Raw genomic sequence first — 23957 nt, forward strand, 5'->3', positions numbered from 1 at the left:
CTCTGGTAACTTTCATTTGAGGAAAACTTTGTCTTGTGGCTTAGGGCATATTCATCTGCGAACCTAGCAAATTTGGAGATGGACTTATTCAGCTTTTCATTCAAATACATCCGGATATCATCCGAAACACAACCTTTAAATTCCTCAATCAGAATTAACTCCCTGAGACGCCAATAATCTTCTTCCACTATTTCTGCTGCACACCAACGATCCAAGAGCACACCCTTCTCATTGGCAAACTCTGTATCCGTCTGATTCCACCCTTTCTTTAAATTTCTGAACTTCTGTCTATAGGCTTCAGGTACCAATTCATAGGTCCGAAGAATGGCCTCCTTTACTTTCTCATAATTCTCCGACTCTTCCTCCTTCATGGACAACGCCGCATATGCCCATTGTGCCTTCCCTTTTAAGACACTTTGTAACAACGCCACCCTCTGCTCTTTGGGCCACTTCTGATTCACTGCTACCTTTTCAAATTGCAAGAAATAACTATCAACATCCGTTTCCTCAAACGGAGGTACTAACCTCAACTCCCGACTAACATTAAACCGCTCCTCTCGGTCTGACCCTTGAGCTCTTCACCCTTGCTTTAACTTCTCCATATCCAAGTCATGTTGCCTCTGTTTCTCCGCCTCCCTCTCCTTCTTGGCTCTTTCCTTTTCTTTCTCAGCTGCTTCCAGCTGTTTTAACTGAATTTCATGCTCCCTTTGCTTTTCAACTCTTTCTGCCTCCCTCTCCTTTAGCTGGAGCTCATGCTCCCTTTGTTTCTCGACTCTTTCCTGCTCTTTTTCCTTCTCGGCCCTTTCCTTCTCCCTTTCAGCTCTTTCTTTTTCTTTTCCAGCTGCTTTAATTTAATTTCATGTTCCAACCTTAATTTCTCCAACTCTAACTGAGCCATCCCACTGGCTGGTCCCTCTTCAGCGATATTTTCCAATACCTCGGCAGAAAACACATTCTTCACAATATAATACTGAGTTATGGCCCTCTGCACCTCCCGCTTTTTCATTGACAACCTTACCTCTGCGAGGTTTAGTCCTTTCGCAATATTTATCAAGTCTGACTTTGTGGCCGCCTCTAGCGCCTCCAGAGTCGGGTTTTCTATAAATTCATCCACGTCCATCTTTGCTGGTTTCCCGTCTGGCTACCCGCGGACCAGATCCAAATTTGGACTTACAAGCCCGATTCACTGGCCCTCCAATTTGGTATCAAATCTCGAGACGAGATCCCCAAGTTGTTACGAACCCCGTAACTGGGTCACTTACCAGCAAAGATAGGGAGGTCCGTTGAAGTCTGATGGTACTATTTTTAACAGTATTTATTAGTAAAAATACACAAAAATAATATCAATGCAAACATACAGATAATATACATCGTCAATACTAAATCTAAAAGTGTGGGTATAATAATAATCAATAAGAAGTAAGCTCTATCGTTGTCTAGGGGATAATGTATTGTCCGATGGAAATATAAAAGTCACTCAGTTCATTCAGGCTGCAGCCTTTGGTTGGAGTGAGACAGATTTTAGAAACTTCCCAACTTCCCAACTTCCCTTTATCCGATCTTGATCCGTATTCGTCCTTTAGCGAGACCGTTCCATGGAAGACTTGTCATCCGGGCAAGGATGGACACACACACAAGCCTCCACCGGTCTCATACGTTTCTCCTGGTGTGTCTGAAGGGGTTGTTCCCCAGACCCGCTTTTATCCTTACTCACGGGGTCTCAGATGTCAATCAGGTTGGGATGATGCAATCCCTCAACCAGCCCACTCTGGTCATTCCCTGGGGGCTTCAATGAATAGTACAGTACTCAATACACAATTCTGTCTCCCAGAGACAATAGTCGTTATCAATGGTTCCGCCTTGCTGAGGCCAGGACACATTCCAAGCCTGTGTATTCTGGACGTCTCTCTCTCATTTCCTGGGTCCCAGACCCGAATTAATAGCAATCTTGCGATTCTCGAAAAGGATGGGGCTACTTTGTACCCTTCGGCCCCTCAGAGTTGTGGCACATTCGTAACAAAATGAATATCATGATTTCAGGACCCCAAATCTATTTGTACATGGAAGTAGCATATTTCACCATGGAAATGGACATAACAGTCTGCTTCACAGGTGCATCCTCTGCCAGCCTAACTAGGGATCTCTTGACTCTCTGAGACCTTTCTTTACTCACCTTAGGCTTCTCTAGCTTCAACCACTCTTGTGGCCCTTCCTGTCTACCAGAGGATGCCTCCCCTGTCTATCACTCATACTTTCTGGCAGCTCAGGTCCCCATGCTCCTTGACTGAACTTGGCTGCCTCCAGTTTAAATGGGGCAGCTGGACCTGTTCAACCTCTGCTGCTGGAGCTAACCAGCAAGATCTCTGTCAGAAAACGGTGTCCTCAGTCACTCTAATAGGGTGGAAATACTTCTGGAGCAACCAACATCAGACTTGTCAGTAGAAAATCACCATCATGTTCCAAATTCTTCTCAGTTTATCTCCTTTTCCATTCCTCTGATATGAGCCACCCATGACCTCGATGTCGACTTCCTCGATTCATGAGACTTGTTTCTCTTCCGTTTCCTATGGAAAACTAAGACACTAGTGTCACAGGAAGAAGAGGGGCAATTGGCACCCCACATCTGAGGGTAACATTTCTTCCTGAGGAGTTCCTGCTAATCAATGTCATCCTGTTTGTGTACACAGGCAAAGATTTCTGCATTTCAGGTCTCACCAGCATTCTTGCAGGTAAGTGTAGATCTTCTTCTTGATCATCAAGAGAATCCACTTGGCTGGCCAGGGTGTTGAGCAATTCCAGCAAATTTGGGGGTTCCCATCACTCTAGCTACTCATCCAGGACGTAATGTGACAGGTTTAGAATGGGTGTACCATACAGTTCCTCGTTTCTACTTATCATCCTGCTTAGGAGAAACTTGCACCTTCTCAAAGCAGCTCTGAACACCGGATGAATGGACAAGGTTTTCATGAAGTTCTCTCCATTTCTCTCCTTGTATGTTCCCACAAGCCTTCTCACAAGTATTCATTCCAACAAGAATGGAAGCTGCACTCTTCTAACTGATCTGGGCAGACCAATATTAATGTGTCAGTAGTCTTAGTTACTCCAACATCTGCTTCCAAAACTCCAGTTTCAACGACAAATAACCATCGTACAGGTGCTCATCGGTACTAAGGCCCCAAATCTCAAGGGCACTGAGTGGCGTCAATGGTAAATACATTAAATTCCGGTTGTAAAAGGATCTGTAGAGTAAATTAACTTGAGAACCAGTGTCAATTAGCACTCTAGCATAAATACCTTAAATTCATATGGATACATCAGAGGTCCTCTGAAATAGTGTTCTGCACTTTAGCATTTCCCTTAATACACTGATTTGACTGTATCCTCTCAGAGACGCCAGTCTGTCCTTTGCTGGGTTCCTCCACACTTGTGACTCTTTTCTCAACACACACAAAATGCTGGTGGAACACAGCAGGCCTGACGAAGGGTCTCAGCCCAAAACGTTGACTGTACTTCTTCCTATAGAAGCTGCCTGGCCTGCTGCGTTCCACCAGGATTTTGTGTGTGTGTTGCTTGAATTTCCAGCATCTGCAGATTTTCTAGTGTTTGTGCCACTTCTCTGTTTGATTAACCGCTGATTTACTCTTCGAAGATTTTCTTGCCCCTCACAGTCTCACATGTCCATTTTTTCTATAGTTTTAACAGAAAATACAGGTCACCTCTCTGGTCAAAAGACCCTTTTAAGCAGCAGTCTTCTGCATTTTAAGTCATACAGGTGGGCCGTGTTTCCCAATGGATGTATCATGTTTAGCTGACTATCAGCAGACATCCATCGAATCAACTTAGCTCAAAGGTTTTCTACCTCATTCCTCAAAAGCTTTATCTCTATGGCATCATGGGCCACTTTAGCAACAGAGGCTACCACTGAAGACACTAATTGGCTTTCAGAAATGTCCTATTTCTTAATAATGTTTTCCTCCTCTCAAACTTTTCTGAATAACTCGGTAAAAGATAGAGGAGAGAGAGCGCATGTTGCAGTTTATTTGAATACATAGAGCAATCGTTTCATGTGACGGTGCGCCCTTCACAACTTACTCCATCCTCAAGCAATTTCCCTCAGACAGTTGAATGCCCTCTTTGTGGCAGAAACAATGCAGCAGTTTCTCCAACCTGAAAATGTAGGCAGACAGCTTCTCTTCTTGCTCCTGGAATGTGTGCCTAAACTTCCATCATCAGATCAGCTGAACTTTCAGCAGTGCCAAAGCACCTTCCAGAGCTCACTGGTAATTAGTTTACATAACTAATAGATTTTCTGCCTTTAGGAACCTCAGTACATCAGCCACCAAACCCTTTAAGCTCTACTAGTCTCTGTTTTTTCATATTATCTGAGCACTGCCATTCATCCAGAAACTGCGATGTCTGATCAGTCCAAATATCATATTCTTCCCCATCGGGTGTGGGCTTGACCCCAGAGGACACTCCCAACCTATAATAACTTTGGCTCTCTGCAGATGCACTTCTACATTTATTAACCAGTGATGTAAACACCAAAAGCAGTTCAAAATTTAAATCAACTGCTGATGGTCCCATTAGACTTTTCACGTCAGACAACTCTTTTCCCTCACTTTGCAGAAATGAGAACAACTTGTCTTTAAAGTTTTCACCCTCGGCTACATGACCCCTTCTCTAAAAATATGGACTGCCCATGGCCCCACCTCTCCAGGGTCTCCCAACCTATCAGGCAATGTGACTTCAGTCATGTCACTGCTAGTCTGGGCTAACACAACATCCTTACCAACCGATTGGTCAAAACCCATTCAGTCAGCGTAACTTTCCCCAAATCTTTTACAGAAAGCATTCTGAATAAAAGTTCATGGGGAATTCAGACATCCAGTCAGAGTCCTGTGAGCAGTTTTGGGTCCTGTATTTAAGAAAAAGTCTGCTGGCATTGGAGACTGTCCAGAGCAGGTTCACAAGAGATTATAAGAATGAGAGGGTTAATGTATAAGGCTGTTAGATGTCTCTAGGCCTATACTTGCTCGAGTTTAGAAGAATGAGGAAGGATCTCATTAAAACCTATCAAATATTGAGAAGTCCAGACGAAGTGGATGTATAGAGCATGTTACCTGTAGTGGAGGAGTCTAGGACCAATGGCACAGCCTCAGAATAGAGGGACATGCCCTTAGAACAGAGATGAGAAGGAATTTCTTCAACCAGAGGGTTGTGAATGCAGAATTCATTGTCACTCATGGATGTGAAGGCAAAGTCATTGAGTACATTTAAAGCAGAGCTTGGTGGATATTAGAAAGGAGGCTAAAGGTTACAGGACAAGGAAGGAGAATAAGATTCAGGGGATAATAAATCAGCCATGGTAGAATGGAGCAGACTTGATCGGCTGAATGGCCTAATTCTGCTCCTATGTCTTATGGTCTTACTCTGCCCAGACAGCAGAAAAGTCTAGATCAAATCTAAACCTTTGGAACAATGCAGCATCACTAACTTGCAACATCATTCCAGCTGAAGACATGCTCATCAAAAACACTTAAGTTTAAGAATAAGGGGTAGGCCATTTAGAACAGAGATGCGGAAAAACTTTTTCACCCAGAGAGTGGTGGATATGTGGAATGATCTGCCCCAGAAGGCAGTGGAGGCCAAGTCTCTGGATGCATTCAAGAGAGAGTTAGATAGAGGTCTTATAGATAGCAGGGTCAAGGGATATGGGGAGAGGGCAGGAATGGGGTACTGATTGTGAATGATCAGCCATGATCGCAGTGAATTGCGGTGCTGGCTAGAAGGGCTGAATGGCCTACTCCTGCACCTACTGTCTATTGTCTATAACATTGTAAATCTTCACAAAATGTTTTTTTAAAAATTGAATGAATTTTAAAATGAACATAACCTGATCATAAATGACCAATCTGCTTCCATGAGCAAATTGGCATATCACAGCTTGTTTTGGCCTTCCCTGAATGTTGACTTCCATCAGTTTTACATTGAGCATTATTCTTATTTCAGTTGTAAATGATCTATCCCGAGTGATACTGTTGCCCTTATGATTTACCAAAGTTGCAACCCCAACCCACATTTGTCCAAAGTTTTACGATTTGCAGAGAGAAGTTGCACTTGCCCACTTAATGCAAAATAAATATCTTCCTGCTGGTTCGCCAAAGTCCTCCTATTTGGAGCCTTCTGAGAATCACTAGAATCCCCAAAAGATGAGGCATAAGCCCTATTAACCACAATTTTAAAAATCTCTTCCAAAGCAATTTTTGTAACTGAAAGCAAGTTAGTTTAGAACATGGCTCAGCTGCCTACCAAAGCCAAATGTCTAACCGCTCACTACTGCAGACTGGGAAGTAAGAGGAATGCTGTAGTATATCAGATGCTCATATTAAATTAAGGAGTTGGGAGTGACAGAAAATTGGCAAGCTGTACAGCTATTTTTCATTGTAATATTCCTGACTCAGGTCCCTGTCCTTTGACAGTCAAGTACCTGGTCTGGGACATCATTTACCACCCAACAAACTCAAGAGCCCAAGATTTTACAATCAGCAACTCATTCTGATTTTCTAGTTAATAAAATTTTGCTTTAAATGTCATGTAGAGAAGAGTTGCAGGGCTACACTAAATCCTGGCAAAGACCTGCCCCTTAATTTTAAATTGCAGTGTTGGATGCATTCTCTGATACAATGAGGTCATCTGTGTTGGGAATTAAGTTTCATTATATTATTATTGTGCGTAGAAAATTTCCAATAATCATGACACATGGGATTTTGGTGGTATTAGCAAACCTATTTTAATGTTATTCCTATTAATATCCCAGTGTTTTAAATCTGCTGTTTTTAAGATGTTAGCACAGTATTGTATAGCATTGTAGAAGTGCAGGAAAATGTAGAAGGTGAATACACAAACGAGCACAGTAGATGGGCAAGTTCATGGGACAGTGGCAGGCTCAACTATAATTACTTTAATGGAAGTCAAATAAGCTTACAGCATGGATCAACATTTGGAATAATGGTATTATTTCAATTATATATTCCAGCGTATAGATTTGGAACTGACAAAAGGGAATCCAAAAGAGGATATGGGACTGACCGCTTTATTGATTATGGATAACGCAAACATAGTACTTTGAGGAGATTTCTTGGAGGGCCTGTTTCTGTGCTGTAATGTTCTATGGTTCTATGTATTATCCAATTAGATGATACAGGTGAAACTTAGTAAGAGATGGCCAGTCAATTTGATGGGAATTTACTACAGCCCTCCCAGTAATCAATGAGAATTTGATGACCAAATGTCTAAGTAAAACACAGAAAGGTGCAAGAGCATATACTACGGCCACTTTATTAGCTACACCTGTTCATTAATGCAGTTACCTAATTAGCCAATTGTGTGGCAGCAGCTGAATTTATAAAAGCATACAGACATGGTCAAGCAACTCAGTTATTGTTCAGACCAAACATCTGAATAGGGAAGAAGTGTGATATGTGACTTTGACTGTAGAATCAGAAACTTGAGAAAAACTGCAGATGCTGGAGATCCAAAGCAACACAAACAAAATGCTGGAGGGACTCAGCAAGCCAGGCAGCATCTATGGAAAAGAAAAAAACAATTGACATTTTGGATTGAGACCCTTCAATTGTTAGTGCCAGACGTGGTGGTTTTGGTATCTCAGAAGCTACTGATCTCAGGATTTTCATGCACAATTGTGCCTAGAGTTTAGAGATAAGTGAGAAAAACAATAGAAACATTCAGTTTTGTTGGCAAAAATGCCTTGTTAAAGAGACAAATCAGAGAAGAATGTCCAGACTAATTCAAACTGGCAGGAAGGCAGCAGTAACTCAAAAAGCCATGTGGTGTACAGAAGACCAGCTCTAAATGCACACCAATTAGAACCTTAAAGTGCATGGGCCATAGCAGCAGATGACCACACAGGGTAAAAACTCCATTACGAGAAACATATATAAGCCTCCAAATAGTATCCAAGATATGGGGTTGAGATTGGAAAGGGCATGTAATAACGGTAATGACATAATTGTAATGGGGGACTTCAATAAGCAAAGGGATTGAGAAAATCAGGTTGGTGTCAGATTGCAAGAGAGGAAACTCTGGGAGAGGCTGTCTTAGATTATGTGTTGTGTGATAACCCAGATCTTATTAGGGAGTTTGAGGTAAAGGAATCCTTAGGAGGCAGTGATCATAATATGATTGAACTCACATTGCAATTTGAGAGAGCGAAGCATACCTCACACGTATCAGTATCGCAAAAGAGTAAAGGGAATTACAGAGGCAAGAGAGAAAGGAGCTTGCCTAGGTGGATTGGAGGAGGATACAGGCGAAGTGATGGCAGAGCAGAGATGGCTGAAGTTTCTGCGAATACTTCACAAGGTGCAGGATAGATATGTCCCACAGAAGAAGTAGTTTTCAGCTGGCAGGGCTAGGCAACTGTGGCTGACAAAGGAAGGTAAAGACTGCATAAAAGCCAAGGAAAGTGCACATAAGGTAGTAAAAGTGATTGGGATGTTGGATAATTGGGAAATTTTAAAAATCCAACAAAAGGCAACTAAAACAACTATAAGAAAGAAAAAGATGAAATATGAGGACAGAGTAGCCAATAATATAAAGCAGGATATCAAAAGTTTTTCAGTTATATAAAGAGTAAAAGGGAGGTGAGAGTTGATACTAGATCACTGGAAAATAATGCTGGTAAGGTAGTAATGGGGGGACAAAGAAATGGCAGATGAGTTTAATGGGTACTTTGCATCAGTCTTCACTGTAGAAGATACTAGCAGTGTGCCAGAGGTCTGTGACTGTCAAGGGAGCAGGAGTGAGTGCCATTGCTATTACAAAGGGAAAAAGTACTAGGCAAACTGAAACGTCTTATGGTGGATAAGTCACTTGGGCCAGATGGACGACATCCCAGAGTCCTGAGAGAGTTTGCAGAAGAGATAACGGATGCATTGGTCATGATCTTTCAAGAATGACTTGACTCTGACATGGTCCTGGAGGACTGGAAAATTGCAAATGTCACTACACTCTTTAAGAAGGGAGAAAGGTAAAAGAAAGGAAATTATAGGCTAGTTAGCCTAACCTCCGTTGTTGGGAAAGTGTTGGAGTCTATTATTAAGGATGAAGTTTCGAGGTACTTTGAAACTAGTGATAAAGTAAGTCAAAGTCAGCATGGTTTCTGTGAAGGGAAATCTTGCCTGACACATCTGTTAGAGTTCTTCAAGGAAGTAACAAGCAGAGTGGACAAAGGAGAAGCAGTGGTGTCATTTACTTGAATTTTCAGAAGGCGTTTGATAAGGTGCCACACATGAGGCTGCTTAGCAAGATGTACCCTATGGCGTTATAGGAAAGATGCCAGCATGGATAACTGAATGGCTGACAGACAGGAGGCAGCGAGTGAGAATTAAGGCCTTTTTTCTTTGCCTGCTGATAACTAATGGTGTTCCTCAGTGGTAAGTATTAGGACCTCTGCTTTTCACTTGTCAGTGATTTAGATAATGGAATTCATGGCCTTGTGGCAAAGTTTCCAGATGATACAAAGATAGGTGGAGGGGGAGTTAGTGCTGGGGAAGCAATGCGATTGCAGCAGGACTTAGACAAATTGGAAGAATGGGCAAAAAAAGTGGCAGATGGAATATAGTGTTGGGAAATGGATGATAATGCATTTTGATAAAAGGAACATTAGTGCAGACTATTACCTAAATGGAAGAAGGTTCAAACATCAGAGGTGCAGAGGGACTTGGGAGTAGTCTTACAAGACTCCCAGAAGTTTAATTTACAGGTTGAGTCGGTGGTAAAAAAGACATGTGCAAAATTGGCATTTATTTCAAGGGGAATAGAATATAAAAGCAAGGAGGTAATGCTGAGCCTTTATAAGACTCTAGTCAGGCCACACTTGGGAGTATTGTCAACAGTTTTGGGCCCTTTATCTCAGAAAAGATATTTTGTCCTTGGAGAGAGTTCAGAGGATGATTCCGGGAATGAAGAGGTTAACATATGAGGAGCGTCTGGCAGCTTTGGGCTCATACTCTCTGGAATTTAAAAGAATACAGGGGATCTCATTGATACCTACCGAATGTTCAAAGGACTAGATGGAATGGGAGTTGAGGGGGTGCTTCCTGTGGTGGGGGTATCCAGAACTAGAAAGCACAGCCTCAAAATTCAGGGGCAACCCTTTAGAACAAAGGTAAGGAGAAATTTATTTTAGCCAGAGTAGTAAATCTGTGGAATGCTCTACCACAGACTCCAGTGGAGGCCAAGTCCATGTGTGTATATAAGGTGGAAGTTGATCAGTTTGGGTATCAAAGGATAAGGTGAGGAGGCAGGTGTATGGGATTGAGTGGGATCTGAGATCAGCCATGATGGAATGGCAGAGCAGGCTCGATGGGCTGAATGGCCTAATTTTGCTCTTGTATCTTATTGTCTTATGGGGTTCCACTCCTGCACTCCTATATCTGGGAAGGTAAGGTGAGTAAGAGGACGTACTGGCAGCAGTGACCGTAATTTTGTAAATTTGAAGATAGCTACAGATAGGAATAAGGTTGGCTTGTGGGTTAAGGTCTTAGATTGGTAGCAGGCTGATTTGAATGGCATAAGAAAGAACCTGGCAAGTATGTGTTGGGAGCTGATGGCAACTGATAAGTGGCAGTCTTTTAAAAGAGAGCTACTGTGAGTTCAAAACCTACATATTCCACTAAGTTTGAAAGGAAAAAATGACAAGATTGATGAACCTTGGATGACAAAGGAAATTCAAGGTTTAATCAGTTTAAAAAAAGAAACCTAACAGGTATAGGCAACAGAGGTAGATGGATTCCATGGAGAAAGAACTTAAAATAAATTCGGCAGGTTAAAGGACCTCTGAAATTCGTTTGACAAGTATGATTAAGGAGAATCGCAAAACATTCTGTAGAGCAGAGCCAAGTTGGTCTCTTCAGGGACCAACAGTGTTGTCTTTGGAGGTTGTATATGGTGACATATATGTACTTTGATAATAAATTTACTTTGAATGTTGAGACCTACAATATCCCACATTTCTATAGGATTCAAAGGAAGAGTTAGCCATAGGTGAGATGCCAGAAGAATGGAAGATAAGGGCCACATGGATTAATCAGGTCTTATGTGAGTAGTTGGGAAAATACTGGAGAAAATTCTACATTTGGAAAATCAGGGACTAATTATGGATAGTCAGCATGGGTTTGAGTGAGGGAAATGCTGCCTTAATAATTTGATTAAGATTTGCAAGAAGGTATCTAAGGTTGTTGAAAGCAAAGTGTTGGCATTATCTAAAGACACTTTAGTAAGGTATTTGACCAGGTCCCATATGGTAGGCTGGTCCACGATATTGAGGCACATGGGTCAAAGACAATTTGGCTAAATGGCTCCAGAACTAGCTTGGTGATGAAAGACAGAGTGTAGTGATGTAGTGATGCTTTCCTGATGAGAAGTCTGTGACCAGTGGTGTACTACAGGGATCTTCGCCGGGACCTTCATTGACCCAGTGTTAGTGAATTGGATGACAAGGTAAAAGCTATAGAAAGTTGTACAGCTCAGAAAGGAGGCCCTTTGATTACATTCTTGTCCATGCTAAATGTGCCTTTCAACACCAATACCACTTTCCAACATTAGCCCCTTATCCTGCTGCACTTTTCTTGTGTATCTCTCCAAACTTTTTTATTGTAATTGAAACTACCACTTTTCTTGGCAGCTTTTTCTAAATAAACCACCACCCTCTGTGTGAGGAAAAACATACCTCTCAGATCTCCTTTAAATTTCTCCTCTTATGATCTGTATCCTCTTTCTAGACTTTCCTGCCCTGGGAAAAATGTACTCCACCTATCTATCTGTGCCTCTCATTATTCCATAAACCTCTATATGATCATCCCTCCGCCTATGAATTTACATGTGAGAATAAATTCAAGTGGTTATCTTGCATCAGGAAGGTCTCTCCCAAGCAGAAATTTTGCAGCAGACAAGAGTTTCAAGATGTGCTGCCCAAGCTCTTCTGAGGAAGCATAAACAAATGGGCAAAGTTGAGGAATGGAAATGCAGTGGTCGGCCATGGAAACTAAGTGCAGCAGTTGAGAGATACATCAAATTGATGTCCCTTCTAAAACGGAAGCTCTGAACGCGCAGAAACCACTAGAACGCAAGTACACCCCTTTACAGTCCAAAGTCTTGTCAGAAGTGGGCTTCATGGAAGAGTTGCTACCAAACAACCATTTCTCTGAAGTAAAAACAAAGCTGAGAGACTCAGCTGTGCACAAAAACATCTAAATTCAGCACTGTATTTAGATGCAAGTAGCATTCAGAATAAGGTAGCCAAACTCGTGGCGCAGTTAGATTAGTCAGTATGACATTGTGGGCATCACTGAGTTGTGGCTGAAAGAAGGACAAGGTTGAGAATTTAACATCAAAGGATATACTTTGTTTAAAAAGGACAGGCTGGAAGGCAGAGGCAGTGATATGGCTCTGTTGGTAAGAGATGGAATTACATCTTTAGAAAAGGGTGACAGGGTCAGAGAATGTAGTAGAATCTTTGTGGGTGGAGTTTACAAACTGCAAGGATGAAAACCCATTATGGGAATCATATATAGACCTTCAAATAGTAGCCAAGATTTGGGGCTGAGATTGCAAAGGGAGCTGGCATGTAATCGGGTAATGTCACAATTATAATGGAGGACTTTAATATGCAAGGAGATTGGGATAATCAGGTTGGTGTTGGATCGCAAGAGAGGGACAGCTTGTGCTTGAAACTAGTCAGGGAAAAGCCATCTTAGATTGATCATTGTGTAGTAGCCCGGATTTTCTTAGTCATCTTAACATAAAAGAACCTTTAGGAGGCAGAGATCATAACATGATTGATTTCACAATGCAATTTGAGAGAGAAGCATAACACCATAATTCTCTCCAGACTTGACGAGAAGCTCAGAGACCTCAGCCTGTACCCCACCTTATGCTGCTAGATCCTAGACTTCCTATCAGATCACCGTTAGTTGGTAAGGATGTGCTCCCTCACCTCAGCCCCTCTGACCCTCAAGACTGAGTCTCCTCCTCTAACATTGATCAGTCTTCTTTCTAGCAGTGATGTGACAGCCTACAGAGGAGAGGTTAACACTCTGGCAAAGTGGTGCCAAGATAACAACCTCTTCCTCAGTGTCCAAAAAACAAAAGAGCTCATCGTGGATTACTGGAAGAGTGGAGACAGGCTCACCCAGATTAACAGCAATGGTACTGCAGTTGAGAGAGTGAGTAGTTTCTAGTTCCTCGGTATGCACATCACCGAAGTTCACACCAGCTATGCGGCATTAAAAAAGCAGAACAGCATCTCTTCCATCATGGGCGACTGAAGAAGTTCAGCAGGAGCCCCCAATTCCTCAAGATCTTCTACAGGGACACCACTGAGAGCATCCTGACTGGCTGTATCACTGCCTGGTATGAGAAATGCACCAACCTTGATCACTGGGCACTGCAGAGAGTAGTACAGACAGCCCAGAACATCTGTGGATGTGAACTTCCTTCTGTTGAGGACATTTACAGCAGCAGGTGCATAAAGAAGGCCTGGACGATTGTTGAGGATACCAATCCCCCGACAGTAAACTGTTTCAGCAGCTTCTGTTTGGCAAATGCTACCTTAACATAAAAAAGAACCTGAGGGTAAAAGCACGAGACCTGCAGAAATCTCTAGAACTTGCTAAAGCCTCCGTTCATGTGTCTACTATAAAAAAAACAGTAAACAATAATGCTGTTCGCGGAAGGACAGCACGAAGGAAACCACTGCTTTCCAAAAAAAAATGTTACTACACATCTCAAGTTTGTGAAAGACCACCTAGACGTTCTACAATGCTTCTGAGACAGTGTTCTATGGATTAATGAAACAAAAGTTGAACTTCCTGGCAGAGATGCACACCGCTATCTTTGGAGGGAAAAGGGCACTGAACACCACCACCAAATTCTCAGTCCAACTGTGAAGCATGGTGGAAGGAGCTTCAAGGTGTGGGGCTGCTTTGCTACCTCAGGGCCTGGATAGCTTACAATCATTGAGGGAACAATGAATTCAAAATTGTGTCAAGACATTTTACAGGAGAATGTCAGGGCAGTTGTCCTTCTTTACTCTGTATATCTATAACTGTGTCACCATCCACTGCTCCAATCTGCTAATTAAATTTGCTGACAACACTACACTGATTGGCATAATCTCAAATAATAATGAGGCAGCCTACAGAGAAGAAGTCATCACCCTGACACAGAGGTGTCAAGAAAACAACCTCTCCCTCAAAGTCACAAAAACAAAGGAGGTTGTTGTGGACTACAGGAGGAACGGAGACAGGCTAACCCCTATTGACATCAGTGAATCTGGGGTTGAGAGGGTGAATAGTGTAAGTTCCTCGACATAAACATCATCGAGGATCTCACATAGTTTCCATGTATTGGCTGTGTGCTGAAAAAGGCACAACAGTGCCTTTCAGACAGTTGAAGTTTGGTGTGTGCCCCAAATCCTAAGAACTTTCTATAGGAGCACATTTGAGAGCATCCTGACTGGCTGCATCACTGCCTGATATGGGAACTGTATTTCCCTCAATCGCAGGACTCTGTAGAGAGTGGTGCAGACAGCTCAGTGCATCTCTAGATGTGAACTTTCCACTACTCAGGACATTTACGAAGATAGGTGTGTAAAAAGGGCCGGAAGGATCATCAGAGACCCAAGTCACCCCAATCACAAACTGGTCCAGCTGCTGCCATCTGGGAAATAGTACCGCAGCATAAAAGCCAGGACCAACGGGCTCTGGGACAGCAGGCCATCAGACTGCTTAACTCATGCTGACACAGCTGTATTTCTATGTTACATTGACTGCCCTGTTGTACATAATATTTATTATAAATTGCACATTTGGACAGAGACGTGATGTAAAGATTTTTTACTCGTGTATATGAAGGATGTAATAAGGTCAATTCAATCTCACTTCAAGCTTAATAGAAGTTGGATGATGCAATAAGATAATGATCGGAAACAGAAGAGTAAATCGCAGACGGAATGGTTTAAAAAGAAGACGACTCGTGTTTTGGAATGGCCAAGTCAGAGTCCAGACATTAACCCAATTGAGATGCTGTGGCATGACTTGAGGAAGGTTGTTCATGCAATGTATCGCAGAAATATTGAACTGAAACTATTTTGTATGGAGGAATGGTCTGATATTCCTCCTTGGCATTGTGAATGTCTGATCAGCAGCGACAGGAAACTTTTGGTGGAGGTTATTGCTGCTAAAGGAGTTTCTATCAGTTATTAAGTGCAAGGGTTCACATACTTATTCCAGTCTGGACTGTGAATGATTAAACAATGCATTCAGTAAGGTCATGATAAGACAATTATTTGTGACTTATTGCTTTAGGCAGATTGTCTATACTTCATTAAGAGTTTGAAGAGATTTGGTATTTCAACAAATACACTCAGAAACTTCTATAGATGTACCGTGGAGAGCATTCTAACAGGCTACATCACTGTCCGGTATGGGGGCACTACTGCACAGGACCGCAAAAAGTTGTGGAGAGTTGTAAATTTAGTCAGCTCCATCTTGGGTTCTAGACTACAAAGTACACAGGACATCGTAAAGGAGCAGTGTCTCAGAAAGGTAACGTCCATTATTAAGGACCTCCAGCACCCCAGGTATGCCCTTGTCTCACTGTTACCATCAGGTAGGAGGTACAGAAGCCTGAAGTCGCACACTCAGCGATTCAGGAACAGCTCCTTCCCCTCGGCCATCCAATTCCTAAATGGATAATGAACCCTTGGACACTACCTCACTTTTTTAATATATAATATTTCTGCATTTTGCATGATTTTTAATCTATTCAATATATGTATACTGTAACTGTTTATTATTATTATTTGTTTTTCTTCTATATTATGTGTTGCATTGAACTGCTGCTGCTAAATTAACAAATTTCATGTCACATGCTGGTGATAATAAACTTGTTTCTGATTCTGATTCTATTATTGGTGACTTAGCGAGGATCAGATCATATTTTATGAGTAATTAATGCAGAAAGCCCGATAATGGTGAAGTGTTCACAAACTTTTTCTTGCAACTGTATATAATATATATGTATCTAAAATCTGATCTAGTGGATAAATACCTGGTGGAAGTTAATGTGTTCTACATTGTTGAGGGAAGCAAAAGAAAATGTTTGGGCCATAATCATTTCAGAATTGAAGGTTCCTGCCTGGGAATTGAACAATTGCAAATAACTGATCAAAAAAATGTTTGTGGATATAAATCCAGTAACCTCAGTGCATGCAGCTTAATCTTCATGGGAGGAATGTCGAGGAACAGTAATCATCGACTGAATTAACTAGTCACTTGGATAAGTGTAGATTGATAGGTCATCATGGATTTGTTAAAGCCAATTCATGTCTAGCTTGGTAAGAGTTTTGATAAGGTAATGAGATTAGTGAGAAAAATGTATGTATTTGTTTTCAAAAGGTTATTTAAGTGGAAACCCATGGAATGAAAAATAGCATAGATACAAAATAGAAAGAACAATAGTAGTGAATATTCCTCCCACCTCCCCTCAAGCTTGAGCAGAAGGAAGTGTTCATAGAAGATCCCCAATGGACAATGGCAGGATTCTCAAGCTACATTACATTAATGACTTGGAGCTCTGTGCACAGAGCAGAGTTTCCATATTTGCTGGCATTGTGAATTATAAGAACATGAATAATGGATTTTAAAGAGAGATGAGCAGGGTTGGGGAATCAGTGCGTTAGGTAGCAGATAAAGTTTAATGCTTAGGAATGAGAATTATTGTTTTGAAATAGAAAAATGAGGAGAAGCTAAATAAACTAGAAAGCATAATTCTAAAAGGAACACAAGAGTAAAGATCTGATGTTACATGTGCATAATTCATTATAAGTGGCAAGGCAGGTTGATAAAACGGTTTCTAAACAAAAATCATGTGCGATTCCTGACTATATAACAAAGGCATAGGACTCAAGAACAAGGAAGGCGTAATGAACCTACATAACAGTGGCTTGGCCACTAGTGGAGTATTGGGCACTACACTTTGAAAGATGAAAAGCTTTAGAAAGCACATAGCAAAGATCATTAAAGACATTCCTGGAATAAGACAAGCAAGCACGAGGAAATCTGCCAGCATTTTGTGTGTGTTGTTCCTGGAATAAGTCTTCTACTATAAGACAGTTCAGATGCATAGACATATTTGAGAAGCTGCGGTTGTTTATAGAGGAACAGAAAGAATCTGAAGGGTGAAGAGAGAAGTTCACAGATTAGAAATATAGAATGAAGAGCCGTCATTATTTTTTACACTGTCTTTGAAATTTGTAGTAATTTTATGTCTTTGCATTGTTGTGCTGCAGCAAAATGACAAATTTCACATCATCTAGGTCAATATTAATAAATCTGATTCTGAATGTATTTGGCAAGAATCAAAATTGACTAGACAGATTTGTTTATATGGCACATATGTCGGATCTGGAATGTTCTGTTATTATAGTAGTGGATATTTAAAATGATGAGATGGGTGTCTGAAAGGAAAAATCTTGCAGAGGTATTATTAAGAGAACAGTATGTAGTGGGTCAAGCTTGACTGTTCTAAACATAGAACTGGCATGAACATGACACACTAAAAGACCTTTTTATGCTGTAACCGTTCTGTATTACCTTGAGCACTACTGGCTTTAAGAAATTGGATCCCGTTCTTGCTAAGGATAAGCACACAAACCTTTAGGCCTGCATACAACACCAACTAGCAGTGTTCAGTTTCAAAACATGCAATATTATACAGTAAGTTAGGTCTTAGAATGGTGAGGGCTTCACACACTGAAGCAGGAAATAGCCAAAGGTTTAAAGTCAGTCTCATCATTATTTTAGATTCCAAGCTTGTGGTGTCCATCGTTTTCCCAAGTAGATGACGGTTTATGCTTCCATGGCTACTGACATTCTTCTCCCAGAACCAACACCTTTCAGTCATTTCCATAATCTTCCCTATCATCTCCATAGCCATAGACTATGATCCTTTAATTGCACTGGCTTTGAGCTGAATCTAGCTGAACAAATTAACACCTTATTGGAGTATTCGTTCTGTGCATTTGATAGGTGCAAGGTTTATTTTGACACATTTCAGGCAGTCTCATGAACAACAAAATACCTGTTTAGAGGTAATGTAGAGGTAATTTGCATAAAGACACACTTTTTCTCCAGAATCCCTCCACCAACTGAGCACAGTCTCTTGAACATGTATTTCAATTTCTTGGTTGAAATTTCTAATCAAGAATAAATAACTAATAGTTCTATTGGCTTCATTTCACCTTGACAACTTAAGTCCAGCTGTTGTGAGTGGTTGATTTCCAATCTCTCAGGAATCCAACTGTTCCATCATTTAGACAGCTGGGAATTCATACAAGCACCGATTAAGTTCTTGAAGCAGTGGTAACTACATGCTTTTGCCAAAGAGCTTAAGGTTTTTTTAAAACTATAAACACACTGCCTTTGCAACCTTTCTGATTAGTGTCTGGAGCTTATTTTGGAATTTAATGGGTTATTTTGTAGCCTCTTCTACTATTAAGAGGGGAAAAGGTGAGCAGCATAAAAAACACTTGGATAGGCACAGTGAGGGTCAGGGTTTGGGGTGCTGAGGGCTAAAACACTGGAAATTGGGACTGGCTGGGTGGGCAGGTGGTTAGTACGGACTTGTTGGGCTGTATTAATCTGTGGTTCTATGATTGAAGACCACAACCTGAATTTGTATCCATTATTAGAGCCTATAACTGAAATTCTTTTGAAACAAAAGAAGGCTGAACTGAGAAGGTGGTGGAGATGACAATTTGTTTAATTACTAGATATGTTTATCACTTTCACTTGAGGATTGATTTGAAAATATGATGCCAAGTCTCTAATTGCCAATTTGCTTCTAGAGTTTACATGTAAACAGATTAAGTAATTTACTTGAAATAGTCTGATTCATAAATGTCTCTATTTACAGTGCATCGGATTATTATGATTATGGTCATGGAACTGGTCAGGAATCATATGAATCATTTGGTAAGTAATTGAGTATTATACAAAATTTCTAGGGGTTATTCATATTTCAGGTGCTGTTGGATAAAATGAAAAATTTATGTTATCACATATATAGGCTACCCCATGAGAATTACAGCAAAGGAACTGTTCATTGCACCTACCTAGTTTATATTTCATATTTCCCTATGAAGAAGCAGGAGGCTGTTTTGGCCCATTGAGTCTATGTTGTATTGCAGAGTAATCCAATTTGCTGACTGATTTTCCTTATAATGTATTGACCCTCTTTCTATTCTCCCATACTCGAACCACCCCACCCCAAATTCTACAACTCAAGTATATACTTGAGGTGAATTACAATGGGCTTATAACCTACCAATCTAGCCATCTTTGGGTTGTAGGAAGAAACCGAGGAAAATCAACACTGTTACAAGAATGTGCAAATATCTCACCAAATGCACTGGATGTCAGGAGTGAACCTGGTCACTGGACCTTTGAGGCAGCAGCTATCTCAACTGTGACATTCTGGCACAATCCTTATCTTGCCCTTTATCTTAAGTACTTCTGCTGCTTTGGGAGCTGGTATTCGATTAGAATTTTTAAAAATGTTGGTGGAAATCTCAAAAAAAAAACAGAAAATCCTGGAAACACCCACCAAGGTAGCCTGGAATGGAATGTATTATTTATCTGGAGAGGCTGGGTTTCTTTTCCTTGGAGAGGGGGAGCTTGAGGGAGGACCAGATAATGGTAAACAACGGTATGAGGGATATGGACAGGTTAACAGTAAAGCTTAACAGAAGTGGCTAAATTCAAAGGGTATAGGTTCAATGTGGTGGCAAGCAGTTAGGAGGTGATCTGAGGAATAATTACTTCACCGAGAATGGTTGGGTGAAGTAATTTTTACTTTCTCAGTGGTTAAGAAGTATTTGGATGTGGATGTACAGAAGGCTATGGACCAAGTGCTTGAAAATAGGATTACTATAGATAAGTAGTTTATGATTGGCATAGTAATGGTGCAGTGAGAAGGTGGAGGGGTGGCTGGGTTGGTTACACTTTTATGTTGTGACTCTACTACAGAAATGTAGTCTGTTTCCACCAGATACATTAACTAATTTGTTTTTTCTCTATCATAGATATTCCCTTTGTTTACTTACCCCTCTTCCATCTTTTCTGCTACAGAAAATTGAATTGTTGCAATGGATTTGGACCTGTAATATTAACTTTTTCTCTTACACATAATCTGTTTGACATGCTGATTGTTTAGAGTTCTTCAACTTTGCACTTCCTAGAAAGAGAGACAAGAAATGGAGAAGAGGCTCAAAAGTTGAGAACAGAATAGAATAATCAGGAATGCAGCCTTCAGAATTTTCAAACCAAGATGAACAATGGTTTTGAAAAAACTGTTTTGAATTCTGAAATTGGTAGAGAAATGCAGGTGTTAATTTTATATTTCACTTGAATTGGAAATGTTAGTGATTAATAGTGCTTGAGCACCACAGAGGCAGGGAAAGAACAAAAAGGAAAGATTTGTGCCTGAATGGAGGATAGATGTTAATTGAATGATAAATAATAGTCTAAGACAACAAGGGAGGGTAATTAGCTGCACTGAAGACCGATTGGGTGGTGGGTTAGAAATACAATTTACCTCTACCAAAGGAGGTGTAAGGGGCTCCTTCCCTCCGATAGTCAGCAGGTCACCCTTGGGCAAGCTGTATCTGCTTAGCCCCCTGATCAGGGTCACCTGAAGCAACTGGAGCAGGTGGTGGATGGTGCGCATCACAAGTCCTAATTGTGCGACTATTGATGCTAGGCAGACAATCTCTGAAGAATATTGATAGTAGCTGGCGTTACCCAGCTTGTAATGACACTGCCCAGAAGAAGGCAATAGCAAACCACTTCTGTAGAAAAATTTGCCAAGAACAGTCATAGCCATGGAAAGACCATGATCACCTACATCATATGACATGATTCATTACAAACAAAGACCAATCAACTTACATTTTTGTTGACACTTTGAAAGAAATCATAATCATTTCTACACCTGTTTTTTTGTGTACAAGTTCTTCATCCTCTCTTGCCCTGTCTCAAAGCAAAACATCAACCGTCCACAGAAGCTGCCTGACCTGAGTTTCTCAAGCATTTAGTTTGATTCTCCAAGTGTCAACATTTGAAAGCTCTTGTGTGCATCTGCTTGCTAAGTCCTTAAAAAAATTAAATGCACCAATGCTCCACTTGACAGGGAATGAATCCTTTTGACACCACCTTGACAAACAGTTGTTTAGGTATTTACGTACTACTTTAAGTAAAAGACAAATAAATAGAAGATAAGTTCAGTGAAAGTGTAAGTAGTTACAACAGAGGAAGAGGAAAACATGGAAAAACAGTTGTCTGAACTTGGGAATGTGGTGGAGGTAAAGGGCATAGGATCCATGTTAATGCCAAAGAACAGGCAATACTTCCATTCCCTGCTGACTGTTCAGCCATTCTAGTGGCAAATAAACCACCATGCAATCAATCCAACCCTTCTGACCTACCCAGCCTATAATCCATCACTTCCCTTACAACTACCTATCTTAAGAATCTCTGTAATGTTTCTATTGTATAAGGCATCACCACCACTCCTGGCAGTATGTTCCATGCACCTGTCACTCTACGTAAAGAACCAACTTTAAACATGTCCGCTCATCTTAAAATGAATGTCCTCTAATACTGGCCATTGCCATCCTGAGGAAAAAGGTACTGGCTCTCCACTGTGTCTGTGCCTCTCATAATTTTATACACTTCTATCAAATTGCTCTCATCCTCCTTCACAGGAAAGAGAAAGGGCCTGGTTTGGTCAGCTTTTTCTCATCAGATGGTCTCAGATCCAGGTAGCATCCTGGTAAACCTTCTCTGCACTATCTCTAAAGCTTCCACATCCTTCCTATAATGAGGCAACCAGAACTGAACACAATACTCCAAAGGTATTATTACCAGGGTTATATAAAGCTGTAATATTGCTTCATAGCCCTTGAACTCAGTTGCCTAACCAATGAAGGCCAGCTCAGTATACAGCTTCATAACCATCCTATCAACTTAGGCGAACAACTTTAAGTGATCTTTGGATACCAAGATCCCTTTGTTCCTCCTCACTGCTAAGAATCCTGCCATTAATCTTGTACTCTGCCTTCAAGTTCAAACCTCCACAGTATATCAGATCACACTTTTCTAGATTGTACTCTGTCTACCACTTCTCTGCTCAGCTACACATCCAGTTTATATCCCTTTGACCTGTGACAACCTTCTATACTATACCCAACCACCAACCTTTGTATCATCTGCCAACTTACTAAACCACCTTTCACTTCCTCATGCAAGTCATTGATCAAAATCACAAAGATCAGAGTTCCCACAACAATGCCTGAAAAGTACCATTTGTCATAGACCTTCAGGTAGAGTATTCTCCATCTATTACCACCCTCTGCCTTTGTGGACTAGCCAATTCAGAATCTTCACAGACATGTTTGCCTGGATCCCATGCTTTGAGTTATAGAACATTATAGCATTGAAACAGGCCCTTTGGCTCATCTAGTCCATGTCAGACCATTACTCTGCCTAGTCCCATCGATCTGCACTTAGACCATGCCCCCATGCCCCTCCCATCCATTTACCTATCCAAGTTTCTCTTAAATGTTGAAATCGACCCTGCATCCACCACATGCACTGGCAGCTCATTCCACGCTCCGAATGAAGAAATTCTCCTATTGTTCTCCTTAAACATTTTATCTTTCACCTTTAACCCATGACCTCTAATTGTAGTCTCACACAACCTCAGTGGAAAAAGCCTGTTTGTATTTACCCTATCTATGCCCCCTATAATTTTATATACCTGATATATTTTATAAATCATCCCTCCATTTCTACATGCTAATGAATAAAGTCCTAACCTATTCAACTTTTGCTGAAGTCGCACACCATTCTTGTAATTTTTCACTGTACTCTTTCTGTCCTACTTAGGTGTTTCCTGTGGGTATGTAACCAAAACCAGACACAATCCTCTGTTAGGCCTCACCAACATCTTATACAATTTTGACAAGGCCAATGTGCCAAAGCTTTCTTTACGATCCTGTTTACCTATGACACCTCTTTCAAGGGATTATGGATTGGTATTCCCAGGTCATCTACTCTACCACACTCCTCGCCATATAAGACCTATCTTGGTTGTTCTCCCAAAGTGGAACACCTCACACTTGTCTGCATTAACTTCCATCTGCCATTTTTCAGTCCATTTCATCAGCTGTAAGCTTTAATCGTCTTCTTTGCTCTCCACTATAGCCCGAGTCTTGGTGTCATCCACAAATTTGCTGATCCACTTTACCACATTATCATCCAGAACATTGATATAGATGGCAAACAACAACTGACCCAGCACCGATCCTCACAGCACACCACTAGTCACAGGCCTCTAGTCAGAGATGCAGCCACTCACTGGCTTCTCCACAAAACCAATGTCTAATGGAATTTACTACCTCAACTTGAATGCTAAACAACTGTATCTTCTTGAGTAACCTCCCATGTGGGACCTTGTCAAAGGCCTTGCTAAAGTCCATGTAGATAACATCTGCCTTTCAACTTTCCTGGTAATTTGTTTGAAAAAACTCAAGATTGGTTAGACATATATCCCTCTCAGCGTCGGCTCGTAATGAGTTAATTGTTACTGTGAATACAAGTGAACAGCAACGTAACTCAGCAATGCATGGGGAATACTGAGAAGACATTAGCCAATAAATAAATGTGTCTAGAGCAAATAGTCAGGTAAGCACACGCAGGAAACAATAATATAACTCTTGCCAGTATAATCTTAAATTCAAATTGTATTGACTAAATATTTTAAACTATAACAAACACAAAATACTATACAATACAAAATAAAGAAAATGT

General features: G+C 41.0%; 1 protein-coding gene across 3 annotated transcripts in view; it reads left to right on the forward strand.

Moving 5' to 3' along the window:
* Positions 1 to 23957, forward strand: part of LOC132397040 (KH domain-containing, RNA-binding, signal transduction-associated protein 3-like) — a 222965-nt gene that overhangs the window by 168057 nt on the left and 30951 nt on the right. For all 3 annotated transcript variants that reach the window (XR_009513245.1, XR_009513247.1, XM_059975282.1), the window contains exon 9: positions 19003 to 19061. Coding sequence is in view for 1 of the 3 variants with exons in the window: in XM_059975282.1 (XP_059831265.1) it covers positions 19003 to 19061 (59 nt within the window). In the remaining 2 variants the exon portion in view is untranslated. The remainder of the gene's footprint in view (positions 1 to 19002; positions 19062 to 23957) is intronic.

Source organism: Hypanus sabinus, chromosome 1 (assembly GCF_030144855.1).
Source record: "Hypanus sabinus isolate sHypSab1 chromosome 1, sHypSab1.hap1, whole genome shotgun sequence".
NCBI classification, from domain to species: Eukaryota; Metazoa; Chordata; class Chondrichthyes; order Myliobatiformes; family Dasyatidae; genus Hypanus; species Hypanus sabinus.